The following is an 18734-nucleotide window of genomic DNA, read 5'->3' on the forward strand; positions in this document are numbered from 1 at the left end:
TCAGAGTTTCGCAGGATAAAACTAGCCGTGAATTTATTTCTTTTCCCAAAAATTTAGTGAAGATTGTTGTATTAATTGTCACTCACCTTAAATTAAAAATAATAATTTTATAATGAATTACAAATGCTTGTTAGAAAAATAAAGACCACTACAAATTAAAAGTATGTTCTTTTTTTTATTTGTACGGCCGATCTCATTTTTATTCCTAAAAATATCTTTTATCAATATAAATACTTTATTTTTAGTATATTAATCAATATTATATTATAATAATTACAATTTATAATTATAATGGCTGTTATGATTATATATAAAATATTTATTCTAAAAAGTATAATAGTAAATAGTAATGACCTTAATTATATGTAGTAGCTATAATAATTTCAAAATAAAATATTTAAGAACAAAAATAGGGTGAATAATATGTAGTGGCCGTTAATTTCTTTGATATTAAATAAAAAAAATTTCCAATAAAAGGGGTGCATGTTTGCTCAATAAAGATTATAAAAAAATAAATGTTATTTGGATAATTTTAAAATTCCATAAGGTACTTTTTAAAGAAGAAAATTTTTGTGGACAGTGATTTTTTTTAATGAGAAACAAAGGAAAAGTTTTATTTTTTCCTCAAATTTATGTAGTATTTTGAAATCACCCCTATGAGTTTTAAGTTTGTCAATATTTTGTTAAAATTTTAACAAAATGATGCCAATAATTTTCGTTTTTTATGTTTTTCAATATTACCATTATGTCAAATTGTATTGATGATTGTAGAATTTTTGAATTGTGAATGGCATTTTCAAAATTTTAAAGGGTTTAAAATCTAAATTTAGGGGGACATGGCAGGGCATTTAAAATCATGTAAATTTAGGGCATGTTTTATGATAAAATATACAATCTCTTATCCCTATTTCGTTATTTGGCTGCAGCTCTCCGTCTCCTATCTCTTCCTCGGTGCTCCATGCGCTTTCACGCCGCCGACATCGTCGCTGCTTCTTTCCGATCACCTTTCCCTGACCTTCTAAGCGCTCCTCGCTCAACTTCACCGATTCCGGCTCCCTAATACTGGCACTCTCTCCGCCTGCCGCCGTCTCTTTCCCCTCGCACTCCCGCGCCACCTCCAACCCCGAGGAAGGAAGGGGAACGCGACTTCCCTTCCTAGTGCCGCAGGTCTGACCGAGACCTCTTTTCTCTGAGCCGCCGTCTTTGAGCGATTCTCGAGAGCCGCCACCAGCTCCAACAGGAGGACTGGATTCAGCGGCACCACAAAGGAAGGTTACTGCGCCAAACTCCGAGCCGGGTCCAAAGCCCCTCCGGCTGTATACTGGATAAACATGAGTCGTGCTCTTCTCTCTCAATTCCTCAACGTGTCCTTTGCCTCCCCGCGACTATCCTCATCGATTATGTTCGTCTCGCTTCATTTCTGCTTCATTTTTATCCTTTCTCTCTTCTAAAGTTGTTTTCTTGGTGATGAAATCAGCGACCGTGGTCAGTATTTGAGGAGATTAGGCATCCCGTCTCGCGCAGTGGGTGCTGATTTCAGTTGCGACTGCAGTGCTGCCGCTTCTGCTCCTGCTACAGAGGCTCCGGGGCTTTCCCCAAGTCCATCTAAGTAATTGTTCTTTATTGTTTCTTTCTTGTTAGTTCTGGAGGTTCTTATGATGCAGTGTACTAGTGTTGGGTTTGAGTGGCTAAACTTATTTGGGCACACCATTCAGCTCCTAGGATTTAGCATTGCCTTTTGGTTAAGGATTAGTTGAAATAAGTAAATCTGAATTGTTGGTAGTATAGTCGCGTTAATGACTTTGCTATTTAGTTGATGCCCTATTCATGTTCATTAATGTACAAAACTTATATTTCTTTTCTTTCGAACAAGAAGCTCGATTATAGTTCACTCACACTCATTCCAGCTCCATAATTTAGTCTGAGCCTCATTGAAATGCTCAGTTGTCTGCAGATAATGTTGGTCTCTAAGTAGATTGCATTAATTGTTTGATCTACTATGAATTTAATTTGACTGTTGTGATGACATTTGTACAAGTGATTTTACTGGTCGTTCAGTCCCCCTATCAAATTACTGGCCAAGGACAGCATTGCGTAATCAAATCTTCACACTGCCAATGGTTTGGATCCTACCGTGCACAAACCAACCCAGACAGTGCGGCAACCTGGAACTGCATGTCATTGACCTGGGGCAAAGCCTGCTACTGGTCTAGCAGTTTTAACAGCACTAGGTCATGCTCCATGCGATGTCCAAGTGCTGATCATTTCCTTTCTATTTTTCTTGTCTAATGAAAGAGAAAAAGAATATGTTCTGAACTTGGCCTACATCAGTTTGGTATCAAATGTTTTGGTGTATTTAAAATGCTTTAATATTAAGGTTCATCCAGTCACTTGGAATTCATACAAGTTGTGAATCAACATTTTTTTTGTACTACAATTTTACTTCATTGGGGATTTATTGTCAACGCTTATATCTCAATGTGCTATATTGACTAAGGTTCTTCAAAGACCAAGAATCATGCTACATAAACAATCTAAAAAATCTAGTTTATGTTAGATTACTCATTACAGCTGTGTATAAATCTCATTGTGGTATATTGACTAAGGTTCTTCAAAGACCAAGAATTATGCTACATAAACAATAAAACAAATTTAGTTTATGTTAGATTACTCATTACAGCTGTGTGTATGAGCTTGGCTAGTATGTACTATTGCTAAGAAGCTCATGGGCAAGCTGGTTAACAACAATTATTCAAAGAATATTATGAATAATAATTGAGTATTTGTTGATGTGTCTCCTGTAAGCATTGGGTTTGGGAGATTGGTGTTATCTTATAGAAACAGGGATTACTTAAAATTGGTTTACTTGAAGGATACACTAACTTGTCAGACAATATCATCCTACTATCGTATACTCGCAGTCTAATCTGAGCTACTATGTACATCTTATCAAAATCCTTAGAAGCTTGAAATTCAGTCGCAGTTGGCAGTGACACCATTAATAGAAAGGATTGGTAACATTTCATAGTTGATGCCAACACTGTGGATGGACAAATATAAAACCAGGCATTAAATGTCAATGAGAAGCAATAATTTTGCCTTGCCATATCAACTTTTAGTTTTTGGCTGAGTTCTTTTTATGTAACCCATGTGTTTGGATGGTGTACATATAATAAATTAACTTGTTTATGTCTGCTGTAATCCTCAGGAAAAGAGTTGTTTCTGGGGTACAACCCACAGGATCTATACACCTTGGAAACTATCTTGGTGCAATAAAAAATTGGGTTCTACTTCAGGTTATTGCACTTCCTTTAGTAGTGGTATAACTTAAGATTTTTAGATACAAAGTTGAAAGCTATCTTTATAGTTATTTGTCTAATATTGCACTTAAGTATATCCAAAATAATGAATAATGCTTCTAGAGTTTGAACCATTATGGACACATGTTCTTTTGTAGTAATTATTTTGAATTATGTTCAAGATGTAAGTTATTGATTATGAACGACAAGGAATATAGTCCTCTTCTTTCTCTTGACATGAAGTTTCTTAGATTGTATAGTGCAAAGAAAATAACAAAAGGATATTTATTCGACTCAATCATATGGGGCAAATCATAGATGGGTGATTATGAGCCAACAACTTTTTTTTGTAGTTCTGCAACTTAGTTCTCAGCGAGAATTATAATTAAAATGCTTAATTCTCCTGGGTCTGGTTAGCTTTATATCTACCTTATGCACTTGATCATGCTCATATCATATAATTTGAGTTTCGATGGAAGCAAACCATTGAGAATATTTTACTTTGATGGCTAAACCAGCCTTGCATTGACAAGCTATTGGTAGTCTGGTTTGGATCTGATGAACATGTTTAAAATCTGTCTGAACCAGCTGAATGAGCTGGTTCTGCCAAGAAAGCATGAACCAGACAGGACTTCTGTGGTCACCCTACTAGTCTTGTTTTCAAAACATTGTCTACCTAGTGCTAGTGTTTTCTTTTGCAGCTTGCAGATTTGTATTATCAGAAATAATAGTGTGATGTGGGGTGGCATATGTTAGAATGTGCTTGTCTAAATTTTATACTATTTTATCATGGATTTCCTGGAGTTTGGAATCCCTATAAGGATAACAGCATCACTTGTGTAGTTGTGTTTTGGTTTTCCTAATCATTCCATCTCTTTTGCAGGATACTTATGATACATTGTTCTTCATCGTAGACTTGCATGCGGTAAGTTCTCTTGGACCCCAACTTTGCGATTATTGTGAAACATTGGGCTAAACAAGAGAAGAGGACAATTGTCTGTCAATTTAAACGATTAACTAGTTAAACTTAATTTATCACATGAGCACTGAACAGTTCTTAAAGCACAATTATATTGACTCTGCATGAGTATGATAGTTGAATGTGCATGTGATAACCAACCAAGCAAGATAAAAGCAATTTTATGTCAAGCAAGAACAGGCCAGCCATCAATCTTCCTATAATTACTCCGTAAACTCCCTATGTAGGAAATCTTTGATTACACCTTAATCACAACTCTATTTTAGGGTTTTATTGTCTAGCGTAGCCATTGTAATCAGAATTACTATTATTACTCTTATGCATGTCAATCTTAAAGTCCTTGCCTCCTACCCAAGCATGTCATATGCTCATATTGGTTGATGTAGAGAATTGTAAACTAAGCACACGTCAAGTATGAACCTTTTCCCACCAAACAACTAGAACTAGAACAACCAAACATCTCTATTCCTAAGAGAACCTTTTCCCACCAAACAATATAAAAAACAGATAGTAATAAGAGGGTGACAGACAATTTCTGAAACACCACCTCTTCTAAAGTGAAATACTTCCAGTACTTAGAAGATTTTAAGGTTTAAGGCTCTGAGGTCTCTTAGGCTTATATGATATCTCAGTCATGATCTTAATTAGCAGAATTAGCATTTAGAAGTCCAACATGATGTAGAAGTATTCAGCAAAGCTTTCAAGGGTTATTGGTAGATTTTGTATAAATTCAGGAAGCTGTCTATTGAATATCTCTTTTTGTTGACTTTCACAGATCACTCTACCATATGATGCCTCAGAATTGTCTAAAACAACAAGAAGTACAGCAGCATTATATTTGGCTTGTGGTATTGATCCATCCAAGGTATATTTATGCTATATGTTGATTGTATTTATCATCTTTTTTGTTGTCCTCTACAACATATAATTATGCTAGCTACATACGGTTGGTGTCTTTTCGTGGTCATTGTTCTTCAGCATCAGATAGTACTATCTTCATTTTCAGGCTTCTGTATTTGTGCAATCTCATGTTCGTGCTCATGTGGAGTTGATGTGGCTGCTCAGTTCTGTTACACCACTTGGCTGGCTGAATAAGATGATCCAATTTAAAGAAAAATCTCGGAAGGCGGTGCGTTGCTGTTGTATGACAGCTTTATACTTTTCGTTTACTTAGCGATCTAATCAACTTATTTTAATTATCTATTTCTAATAGCAACAAACACTGAATTTTAGCTTCAACGGAATCCCACTTTATTAACCTTTTAATTAATTTATTATGACAAAAATTTCCAATGTCAGTTATCAAGATATCTTGAGTGGATCTTTTGTACTCTGTATACATGAGCATGATAACAAAACATGTAGATTGGTTCTTCATGTGCATGCCTGGAAGATTGAGTGTGCAATATTCAATCAATGGTTTATGTAGCTGTCAAGCCTGATACCTGACAGTCTTGGCACTGAGTATAATTTTTCTTTGGCACTGAGTATAATTACATGTGAATAATTATTTATGATTTTTTGCTTCTTGAAATCTAATTCTTTAACATTAAGATATCTTGCAGCTTAATTGGAAATGAAAGATTTTACACATCTGTGTGATTTCAAAGAAATGTTGTTTTTCCATTGTTGAAATTCAATGGTTTCTGGATCAGTATGGTTAGGAGAAACATGAACATGCATTGACTCTATGGACTTTACTTTAAGAGGCTTATATATGAGTTCGATGAGAAAAGATATTGCCTCATGATGTATTTAGGAATGAGAATTTCACCACTAAAAGCTTCTCTAAACATTGAGAGTGAAGTATAATCCATAATTTCAATCAATAGTTTAGTGATCTAAGTTTAAGTGTTCACTAATCGATATGTCAAGTTATGAGGATGCTACTACCTAAGTCCAATTTAGATTCGATGGATCTGATACAACAACAACAACCACCACCAAGTTTTATCATACTAGGTGGGGTCGACTATATGGATCTTTTTACGCCATTGGACTTTATCCCCTACTATATTATTATTTATATTTAAATAAATTTTATCATATTTTATTGTTGCTAACCAAGTCTTTTTTGTCTTCCTCTTCTTCGTTTGATGTGCACATTTATCATAGTTTTACATCGCCTAACTGGAGCATCTATTGGTCATCTACGTACATGTTCGTACCATCTTAAATGTGTCTCTCTAAGTTTTCTTTCAATAGGTGCAATCTTAACTTTTTCTCTAATATTTTTATTTTTTATTTTGTCCATCTTTGTATGTCCGTACATCCATCTTAACATCCTCATCTCTGTAATTTTCATCTTCTACTCAGATGTCGAGTCATAGCCCAACATTCAGCTTCATATAACATAACATGTCTAACCGTCATTTTATAAAATTTTCCTTTATGTTTTAGAGGCACTTTACGATCACAAAGAACACCTGATGCTCTCGTCCATTTCAACCATTCTGTTTGTATTCTATGTATGACATCTCTTTCAATTTCTCTATCCTTTTGTAAAAATAATTCTAGATACTTAAAACTCTTAATTACAGATAACTCATCATCTCATATCTTAACAATTGTCTATTACGTCTAATATTATTAAATTTAAATTTCATATATTCTTTCTTTATTCTACTAAGTCTAAAACCTTTTACTTCTAACATTTCTGATCAAGACTTGAGTTTAGTATTTACTCCTTCACGTGTCTCATCCACCAAAATAATATCATCTGCAAATAACATGTACTGTGGTACCATATCTTAGATGTGTCCAGTGAGTTCGTCTATGATTAGTATAAAAGGATAGAGATTTAGAGCTAATCCTTGATGCAACCCTATCTTTATGGGGAATACTTCGGTTAATCTACCTAAAGTCTTCACTTTTGTCATTATATTCTCATATATATTCTTAATTAGTTCAATATACGTTATACTAACACTTTTCTTTTCTAAAATTATTCATATAATTTTCCTTAGGATTCTATCATAAATTTTTTCTAAGTTGACGAATACCATATGTAAGTCTTGCTTCTGTTCCCGATACTTTTCAATTAGCTGTCTGAGAAGATGTATATCTTTTATTATCGACCTTCCAGTCATAAATCCAAATTGATTTTCAGTCACCGTGACCCCCTTTCTTAGTCTTTTTTCTATTACTCTTTCTCAAAGTTTCATGATATGACTCATTAGTTTAATACCTTATAGTTTGCACAATTTTGTATATATCCTTTATTCTTATATAAGGGAATTAGAGTACTTACCCTTCATTGCTCGGACATTTTTTAGTTTTTAATACCAGATTGAATAACTTTGTAAGTTATTCAATACCTTATTTCTCTAGACACTTCCATATCTCAATTGGGATATTATCTGGTCCAATTGCTTTTCCGTTTTACATCTCATTTAAAGTTTGTTCTACGAAATTTGAATCCTACGATAAGAATTTAAATTTTTATACTCATTTGACCTATTTAAATTATCTAAGTTAAGTTGGTCACCTAAATCTTTACTAAAAAGTTGATGAAAATATCATTTTCATTGCTCTTTTATTTTTTATCATTTACTAGTACCCTATTGCATTCATCTTTAATATATTTTATTTGAATAAGATCTCTTATTTTCTTCTCTTTCGTTTTGGCTATTCTGTAAATGTCTCTTTCCCCTTCTTTTGTATCCAATTTTTGATATAAATGTTCAAAAGTTTCATTTTTAACTTCATTCACTGCTTTCTTGATCTCTTTCTTGGCTACTGTATATTTTCTTGACTACTATTCAAAAGTTTTCCTCGATGGATCTAATACTAACCTCTATATTATAATCCACCATGGTAATTTCATTGAGCAGTTTTGTGATATGTTCGCTAGTATGTCAGTTTATTTGTGTTGCAATATGCCCCGAGGACAAAGAATATTAGTATCTAAGTCTAATTTAGATTCCATGAATCTGACACTAAGCTCTATGCCAGTGTCAAAAAAAAAACAGAAATATCAGTAACGAGTACTCAGTAGAGGTATATGAGGCTGTGTGTATGTGCATATGTGCATGTCTAAGAATATTCACGTGGAGTAATTACAAGCAGGGATTGAAATTTGAGCCGTATCACACGATACGGGCGAAATTTTTCGTTCTACTGATAGACCGACATTGGCACAGCACCGGCACAGCGGTTTTGGCAGGGAAACGCCTCTGGAGGTGTCGCCTGGCCGCGGCGACGCCTTCGGAGGCATCGTCCGGGCCCGACGATGCCATCGGAGGCGCCGCGCGGGCCCGGCGACGCCTCCGCGCGCAGCCCGCGCGCGATCTGGGGTGACGTCGCGATTTGGTTTTTTGTTTTTTTTAAACTTAGGGTTTAATTGAGGTTTTAATAATCAATTCCTAACTATAGTTGGGGATAATTTAAATAGGCTTTATTAAAATCTATAAAATTATCTTATTATTTTTTAAAAATATTTTATTTTTTATTTTTAAATATTTAGATTAAATTTTTTATTTTAGTTAATATATTTTATATTTTAAAAATATTGAAATTATACCGGCACGGTACTATACGGTACTGAAACTGTATCGTTCCGGTCCGGGACCGAAACCTCGGCACGGCTCGATATTTTAAACCTTGATTACAAGAAAACCTTTGTGGTTCAAAGAGGAAAATCTTTTGAGCATTTTTTCTGTTATAGTTAATTGTTATATGGGTGTATGATATATAGGTCAGTCCAACGTAGTGCTATATATACTGCTATCATAATAGAAATATCAAATCAAGCCAAATTTTTGGATTACAGTTTCTCCTTTTTTAATCCATTCAAGGGAGGCCATGTATAAGGAGGCCATGCTTATACGATAATGCCTTCTCACCTCCTCCCTGCTTTCTTTTCTCTTCCCCAACATTTTCTCTATTTTCTTCACACAACAGCATTTCTCAATCACATCAAGATCAGATTGCTTTATTGTTATTTGATGCTTCAGTTCTCTGACATGTTGTTCTTCTCAACACACCTTTTTAGGGACGAAAGAAGGTGGCAAGATTTCTCACCACTATGTTGATTGTTGTTAGATTACTTATGCATATCTTTCTTGCCTAGACACTCCTCATCAGAGTCTCAGACGGACGAGGTGTTCTCACCAGTGACTTCAGTCTCTTCCCACCGCATCACTTACAACACCAGCCTTGTCTCCCTTGCCATCTCACTTTGGAGTCCTTTGCCATGTGCCGACTAGCCTGATGTGGCATGATTTTCACTGTTGAACACACGGAGAGATTATTATAGAAGATTTGAAGGTTATAAGATGGAAATTATGGTGATCATAAGGAATTGCGACATGCTTAAACCCTTGCTAGGTCCCTTTGATTCTACTCAACATGTCCCTTGCTTTCACTACTCAATCTTGAGATGAAATTTCACCTGAAGGATGACAATTGTCATGTTTATCAATGATTTACTGTTGCCTAGCACCTCCTTCGCTTGTATTGGTTCCTTGGACCTTCATCTCATTTTTGCCTTCACATGTCTGTTTCAATTTGGACCATCATTTTTCATCTTTTTCATTCATATTATGGGCTTGGTGATGGTGTCAGACTTTTAGTCTATTTCATCTGGTATTCTTTTTCATCTCTTACAAGTAATATAAGTAAAAACTTAGTCTCCTCCTTGTGTTTGTCCTCTCAAAATTGGCATGTGAATTCTTCTTTCATTTTTTCCTGTGATACTTTTCTTATTCAGGTTGTTGGTTACAATCATAACGTTAGGTTTGCTGTCATCTCTTTTATAGTATCTTTTTTGCTCAAGTATCAAAATTATATTCAGTCTTCTCTTGGATGTCTTCTCTTCATCTCTTGAATTAATGTCAGACTTTATTTGCTCTCTTTCCAACTATTCATTCCCTGCACAGAAATAGTTCTAGAATCTAATCTCTCTATTCCTTTTCCCCCTGCAACCCTTCACAATTTGCCACTTTATTTTAGCAAACTTAAGGGTACCTGCAGCATCTCCAGACTGAGGGAGATAAGAAAGGAGATAACTGGAGTATTCTTTTAAAGCTTCACTGACTTCAATGTCACACTACCAGAATTTGAGGGAAGCTTTCAACCACTGCACTAGTGTCTTTGTCATCTTCTTCAAACTTCAGAAACAGCCTTATATTCATTTGTGGGACTTTTGTAATTAGCTGAACATTGATTAGTATCTATGCTTTACCTCTGAGGGAGACTGCTAGGCTTAAAAAGTAATATTGGTGTTATCACGTATAGGCTCAGTCCCAACATAGGGTATCATGGGTTGTATAAGAAGATTGCATGGCTCTCTTTTTTATCCCTCCCAACTTCCTTGACGGAATCATATAAGATGGTTGGATGCTTAAATATGCCTGATATCTGAAGGTTTGTAAATCCATATGTGCAAGTGAGTGGGCATATGAATACAAGAAACAGTTGTAGAAAAATATCCCATCCCTTCACTTGATAAGCATGCCAAATCAGATCCTTCTGAAGGAACCTTATCTTATGTGTTATAAAGCAATGTTCCATGTCTGCACTTTTGGTAAACTGATAAATATATGTGCATACTTGCTGCAAACTAAGAAAAGGTTACATTACATGAAGTCTTACTGGAAGCTTTTTTCTTAGGGTGATGAGAATGTAGGAGTTGCACTTTTAACTTATCCGGTTCTGATGGCTTCAGATATTCTGTTGTACCAGGTAAATAATCCTCTTTTTCATATTCAACAGATGTAAATACAATTAAAACATAATTGGAAATAACTCTTCAATTTTAAATCATACTTTAGTTTATCAATTCAAACATTCTTGTCATTCTGACATGAGATAGACTTGATACTCATTGTCATGTACATGCAGACTGATTTGGTACCTGTTGGTGAGGATCAGAAACAACATTTGGAACTTACTCGTGAATTAGCTGAAAGAGTAAATTATTTGTATGGAGGAAGGAAATGGAAGAAATTGGGAGGGTATTAAGATTTAATCATACAGTACTTATTACAAAGCCCAAGAGAAACTCTAGAACAAATGTTTCAATATTTATTTTATCAGTATTCTCTAATGGTCCACCTGTTTGCAGGAGAGGTGGTATGTTATTCAAGGTCTGTCTCGTTCCAATTGAAATTGATTTAACTACATCAAGCTTTTGACTATATCATTTTTGTTGTTCACAATATTGATATTCCGGCATCGTTTTCCTCTTCTTAGGTTCCTGAAGCCTTTATTCCACCAACAGGGGCTCGGGTGATGTCACTCACAGATGGTCTTTCAAAGGTAGGCAATAGATTACTTTCTTATGAAGAGAATATTTTCTAATATATTTACCCAATAATTATAAATTAAGAAATGACCATTAATAGATCAACAGTGATATTTATGAATTCCTGATTGCTTCATAATAATATCTATTTGACTCTTTGGCTCAATGTAGTGTGATTTGAACCAACTAACAATTCTTTGTTTGTGATGAGTAGATGTCAAAATCTTCACCTTCTGATCAGTCTCGCATCAATCTTCTTGACACAAAAGATGTAAGAAGCTATGATTTCTCCTTTAGTCTGTTTTATTTCTCTTTTACCGAAAATTAAATAAAGATTACTTCATTGTGAATAAAGAGTTTCATGTAGTAAAACAATATTACTTCATTGTGAATAAAGAGTTCCATGTAGTAAAATTCAGATGTAGAACATTGAACAAAAGATACATACTAGGGTTCCCATGATCAACTTAGGTCAATTCATTTTCTTTGTTTCATTAGAGCTGTTGTGCCGTGATAGTTCTGCTTGATATATATATATATATATATATATATATAGCTTATATCCATTCTTTATTATTTGACTTTTACAATGTTGGGATGTCTGGAATAAAGCCGACATCCTTGTCTTTATGCCACATGCGAATTGCCATTAAGACATCTCAATCCTTTTCTCATGGACAAAAAGTTATTCAATGAACTAGTTACCTTTTGACTGATTTTACAAGATTGTTTGGATCCTGATGTATGTTTATTGGTTCTATTTGAATTTTTCTGGGAAGTGTGTAGTCCGTTAAAAAATCATATCCTTCAGCAGCAGCCTTGCGCTAATATTATATGTATTTCTTATCTGTAAAATTTTCATAGGAATGAGCTTGGAAGAACTTGGTCTGTTAAAACAAACATATCCTTCAGCAGTTGCCTTACACTGTAATATTAGATGTATTTCTTATCTATACAATTTTCTTATGATGAGCTTCAAGGAACTTGTAAATGCAGCATTGGGTTATATCATAAAATTTATATATGTTTGTGAAATTTGGACTTGATCTTTGACATGGGCTATTTACTTTCTTGAAGTTGATCATTCATCACAGCAAAATAGGCTGAATGTAGAATGTGTAATGGAGGAGCAAAGATTCTTGAAACCAAAGCCATGGCTATAACATTTTCCTTTGTAATCTAAACCACACTCGTTGATGTTTTTAGGTGATTGCTAACAAGATCAAACGCTGCAAAACCGACTCATTCACGGGGTTTGTATAATAGGCCATTCACAGTTATATTTTATTTTACTTTTCTATCTTTTACTGTTGGGTTAGTTGAAGTTAGTTTTTCAGTGTTCTATGGTTATTCGAGTGCCAAAGCTGTTGATATTTTCTATTCTCCTGATTTATTTATTATTATTATTTTTGAATATGAATATGCCAATCCTGTTTTTTTGGTTACATAGTGGTTTTAGAAGGTCAGTAGGGACATTTCATTTATGTGACACATAATTGATTCAAAGATTGAGTGCCTTCTTTGTTTGCTTGATGTCCATTTCAATGTTGGTACTTACAGTGAGCCCCTAACCATTGACCTAATTTGTCGGTATCATTGTTATTTTCCTGTGGTTGCATTTTCCCTATTTCCAAGATACACTAGGGAATTGTTCAGTTCCATTGTTTTTGGTTGCATACTTGAGGGTCAGGTGGAAAGTCCTTGTGAAATATTATACAGATATTGTTTATACTTTGTAGAAGGGGAGTCTTGGCGTAACGATAAAGTTACTACCATGTAGACCTGCCCACGGGCCGGGTCCAGCCCGGACCCGGCCCGGACCCGGACCGGGTCAAACCCGGACCCGGCCCGTTGACCCGGTTAGCCGGGCCGAACCGTAACCGGCCCGGCAGGCTGCCGGGCCGGTTAAGGTTCAAGGCCCCTTGAACGGCGGCAGTTCAGCCGGTTAACCGCCGGTTCAAGCGTTTTAATTTTTTTTTTTTTTTTTTTTTATGGTAACCGGCGGTTAGCCGTTGGAGGCTTTTTAGTTTTTTTTTTTTTGATTTTTTTTTTTCAACGGATGAGATCATTTGACCGTTTTTTGATCAATGGCTAGGATTTAGTGTCCGTTATGATCCAAATTCTATAAATAGGGAGCTCATTTCATCATTTTTCACACACTTCTCTACTCTCTAACTCTCATTCTCAATTTCGTAAGTTCGCGTTCATTCGTTTCCGAGCTCCGACTCCGTCTTTCGCCTACAATGGAAGGAGGCCGTGGTGGAAGTTCTCGATCTCGGAGGGGAAAAGAAATAGCGCACGAGGATCCCAACATCCAATCCACCGACGATGAGATCGAGGCCGCCCAACACCTTCCAACGCCCGAAACACAAGGAAGTACTGATGCAATTACTTCTAAGGTTCGGGAAAATCCTCCTCTTAAATCTACTATTTTTACAAAACATTTTGAAAAAGTCACTCTTCCGTCGGGAGAAATGCGTGCAAAATGCAAGCATTGTAATGCTTCCTACAAATTCCAAGCCGGCGGCGGCTATGGGTCGTTAAAACGACATGTAGAAACGAAGCACCCGACAGAATATGGACTTGATTTAAATCAAACACAATTATCTAGATTTTCTACCGGTAGTAGTACTGATTCTGGTTTATTTTTATATTCTGATAATAAATTAAGAGAATCATTAGCTAAATTTGTTTCTGTAGAACATTTATCTTTTAGTTTTGGATCTAAATGTACTTTTGAAGATTTTTGTAAAGAATCCCTTAATCCTAGTGCTAAACGTGTTCCTAGGACTACTCTTACCCGTACAATTAAAAAATTAGTAAAACAAGGAAAAAAGAATTTAATTGATGAATTTAGTAAATTAAATAATAAAGTTTCTTTATGTGCCGATATTTGGAGCGATCATTGGCAAACTCATTCCTATATGGGTGTGACTTGCCATTGGATTGATAGCTCTTGGATCCTCCAAAAACGGTTAATAGCTTATAGAGTTTTTGATGAATCACATTCTGCTCATAATATTGCACAGTTATTATGTTTAATTTTAGAAGAATATGGATTAACTCAAAAAATATTTTCAATATCATTAGATAATGCTAGTTCTAATACCGCTTCTATAGACGAATTAAAATTTATTTGTCAACCTGTTATTGGTGGTTTATTTTTTCATATTCGTTGTGTTTGCCATGTTTTAAATTTATGTGTTCAAGATGGATTAAGGCTTTTAGAAAATTATATTAAACCAATTAGAATAGCAATTTCTTATTTATGGTCTCATCCATCTATGATGAAACAATGGGGTAGATTTTGTAGAGCTAATGGAATGAGACCTAAAAAATTTCCACGTGATGTACCAACACGTTGGAATTCTACATATCAATTATTACAAGATTCATTTCAATATAAAGATTTATTATGTTTATTTTTTGCAGAAAATAGTAATACTAATATATATTTATTTTCACAACAATGGAATATTTGTAGTAGTATTTGTGAAATTTTAAAAGTTTTTAATGATGCAACCGAACAACTTTCCGGTGTTTATTATCCTACTGCTCATTTAATTTTAGTGAATTTTTGTAGTATAGTATTAATTTTAAATGAACATATTAATAATGAAGCTTTAACTTCTTGTATAGTAGCTATGAAAACAAAATGGGAAAAATATTTTTATTTAATTCCTGAACTTTATTTAGTTGCATTTGCTTTAGATCCTAGATTTAAATTAGAAGTTTTACAAGAAATGCTTACTTTATATTATGACGCTTTAATTCCTGTTAAAGATTCTTCTTCTCCTAATCCTGCTAATATTATATATATTATTAGAAATTATTTATCTGATATTTATAATCAATATTATGTTAAATATGGAACACAAACTAATATTTCTGAAACACAACAACAAACTACTAATGTTAATTTAAAACTTTCAAAAGCACAATTTTTATTAAAAGAACGGACGAAACGTCCACGAGGATCCTCAAGTTCCACACAGGAACTTGAGAATTATTTTACCACTTCTTTTGATTTTAATGAAGCAGACAGCGAAGATTTCGATATTTTGAAGTGGTGGTCACAGAAGGCTTCAAGTTTTCCCGTTCTCTCGGTAATTGCCAAAGAAATTTTAGCATGTCCAGTGTCAACTGTTGCTGTGGAGCAGACATTCAGTGCCGGCGGCAACATATTAGATGAACGGCGATCAACAATGTCTCCCGACTCATTGGAAGCCCAAGCACTACTCGACGATTGGACCAGAGCCGAGAAGAGAATCCAAGGAATGCAACTTTCAGAAGACGAAGCCGAAGAATTTGATACGGAAGGAACGAATACGACGGGAGGAACGGGAGGAAATGGAAGTGAGTGAATGAGTGATGTAAAAGGGTAAAAATGTAAAAGAACTACGTGGGCTTTGATTCCCCTATACCCTAAGGGGATACGTAGGCAACTTAATAAGTGCAAACCCTTTTTTCAATAAATTTTAAGTTTTAAATTTCATAAATTTTAAATTTTAATTTTTTTAATATAATAATCTCGAACCGTCACGAACCGTGGCGAACCGTGAACCGAACCGTGAACCGGCGGTTCCGAACCGTGAACCGTAACCGTCTTGGGCGGTTAAGGTTAAGGGTCGACCTCCCACGAACCGTCGAACCGGCGGTTCCGAACCGTCGAACCGGCGGTTCCGAACCGTCGAACCGGCGGTTCCGAACCGTCGAACCGGCGGTTCCGAACCGTCGAACCGGCGGTTCCGAACCGTGGTCGGGTCTACTACCATGTGACTTTGTGATTATGGGTTCGAGTCGCCCAAACAACCTTTTACAATGCAGGGTAAGATTGCATGCAATAGACCCAATGTGGTCCGACTCTTTATCGGGATCCCACATTGGCGGAAACTTCATGCAACGAGCTGTCCTTTTATTGTTTATTTTTTGTACAGTATTTGACATCCTCTTCCTTGCTCAGCTTAGGTTATTCATTCAACCATTTATGGATTTTTCCACCTTTAAGTTATGTACAAGGACAGCTTATAGAATTATACACTGACCAAAACTTGTCCAGCTATAGAATTATACAGACAGATCTATGCATATCCTCATTTACTGGGGCTAACCTAATTTTTCAAAAAAGATGATATTTGATGTTTTTTTGGTAGTTCCCCACATTTGTATCAACCTTTGGCTCTTTGCTACATTATGCTTTTTCTATAACTACCCCAAGTTTTTTAGTTATGTGAGTTTAGATGCCCTTCTAGTTGTAATGACTGTTCTTCATGCCTATTTAGTTCGGATTTAATTGCTGCATATTTACATGAGCTTAATTTGTTCTGTATTTAGAAACCTAAATATATAGTTTGCTTTCTCTAGAGATGAAATGTAATATTCCTATAGTTGATAAGTTTATTGCTTATGTTCATATAATACATAAGTTTAGTCAACCAAATTATATGGCGCATAGGAACTCCATTCATGATTTAGTGTTGCCAAGTTTGTAACATATAGTCAACAGTTCAGAGAACAATGTTCTTTGACATTGGTAGGTTTGCTCTTTGTAGGAAACTTTTGGATGCATATGAGTGATCCCTTTCCATGTTCTGCACTGCATTTTTATTTTCATCCCACAGTTTCTCTAGGCTTGGATCCTTAGAATGGGTCTAACGCATGTGGTGTCTAAATGCTGGTTGTCTGTCAATTCTATTAGTAAATTTCTGATATTTCAGGTTGATGTTTAGTTTTGCCTCTAGATATAGGTTTGGATTACTTGAATTGATAACTTGACCAGAGGTAAGAGGAATGATAAGGAAAAAAACAGGCACATGAAAAATATGTCCGGTTTTATACCCTTCTCTCTTCCTTTCCCTCCTACATTTCCACCCATCTAAACCAAGGAGTTATATGTCAGAAAAATAGTTAAAATTTTACTAGATTCTGTTTGAGTGCTTGTAGCAGCATGCCTACAACAAAATGCATGCCATTTTTCTTCAATTCCTCTTTAGAGAAGGAAAACACACTTTTTTTTTTTAGGTTCTAAAGTGTGTTGTGTTCTTTCCCTACCCTCCAGTCATCCAATTTATAACAAGTTTGCTACATGGTCAGTACGGTTAAACACATCGATTGTAACTAACGAAATTCTTACTTTCTGCTCAAGTATTTTCAAAGTGATGATTTATGAACTCTGTCAATGTTCCATGTCAAATTCGTGTGTCATTAACAATTTGCAGGATGGAGTTTGACAATCCTGAAAGACCTGAATGCAATAATCTTTTATCTATCTATCAGCTTGCAACTGCGAAGACCAAAGAGGTAGTTCTCTCTCTCTCTCTCTCTCTGATGGACAAGCCCCTGTCCCTAAACAATTTTCTGAGAGGTCTGTGTACAAACCCCTTGCCACTGTTTTATCACTATCTATATCAGGAAGTCGAAAGTGAATGTCAAAATATGAACTGGGGAACATTTAAGGCAATCCTCACAGATGCTGTGGTGGATCATCTGCATCCAATTCAGGTTAAGATGAATATTATTACCTGTTTCTTTCCAGCCCTGTTCTAACCAACTTGTTTGAGTAGAAGCCTTCTAAATATAAGATACAATGCTGTCATTTATAAGGTTAATAATTATTTGATCTTTTTGTTTTTTGGTTCTCTCAGGTACGGTATTCAGAGATTACTACTGATCCAACATATTTGGATCAAATTTTGTCAGAGGGTGCTAAAAAAGCCGCTGACATAGCAAACATCACTCTCAACAATGTCTACCAGGCCATGGGGTTCTTGAAGAGATAGCTCATGGTCTTTGCTTCTGCGATGCCATTCTTTATTATTATTCCTTCGTAAGAGTCAGGATGAGGGAGTTTTGAATAAGTTAATTTATTTTCATGATTTATAGCGATTCTTTTCTCAAGACGTCTTTCACATTTGTATTCTGATATTAAAATATACTTCATGCTTATTTGGTTGGCTCATGAAAATTTTTCTAACTTATTGTATTCCGATTTCTTGTGTAAAAAAGAATTTTATTTTCTTTTTGAAAAAACAAAAAATATTTGTCGTAATTATTATGCAGGCAATAAAAGAAATTGAAGATAAAAACAGGAAAATCTGTGCCAAAAAAAAGATGAGAGATTATCAAGAATAGTCAAATTAGATAAATGAATTGATCTTAGACGGTTCAAAAATTTTATGATTATGTATGAAAAAATAAATTAAAAAATTAT

The 18734-nt window shown here is 35.0% G+C and overlaps 1 protein-coding gene across 1 annotated transcript; it reads left to right on the plus strand.

The window, feature by feature from the left end:
* Window positions 1-975: 975 nt before the first annotated feature.
* On the plus strand, window positions 976-18506 carry LOC141834909 (tryptophan--tRNA ligase, chloroplastic/mitochondrial). The gene is made up of 15 exons (XM_074722303.1): window positions 976-1402; window positions 1478-1609; window positions 3209-3296; window positions 4183-4224; window positions 5054-5143; window positions 5285-5407; window positions 10891-10962; window positions 11122-11234; window positions 11345-11366; window positions 11473-11538; window positions 11739-11795; window positions 12731-12777; window positions 17743-17824; window positions 17936-18025; window positions 18169-18506. The coding sequence occupies exons 1-15, from the start codon at window positions 1332-1334 to the stop codon at window positions 18301-18303; spliced, it is 1230 nt and encodes a 409-aa protein (XP_074578404.1). The 5' UTR covers window positions 976-1331; the 3' UTR covers window positions 18304-18506.
* The last annotated feature ends 228 nt before the right edge of the window (window positions 18507-18734 follow it).

The sequence above is a fragment of the Curcuma longa genome, chromosome 9 (genome assembly GCF_044706935.1).
Source record: "Curcuma longa cultivar G26 ecotype Majalengka, Jawa Barat chromosome 9, ITB_CL_G26_1.1, whole genome shotgun sequence".
NCBI lineage: Eukaryota > Viridiplantae > Streptophyta > Magnoliopsida > Zingiberales > Zingiberaceae > Curcuma > Curcuma longa.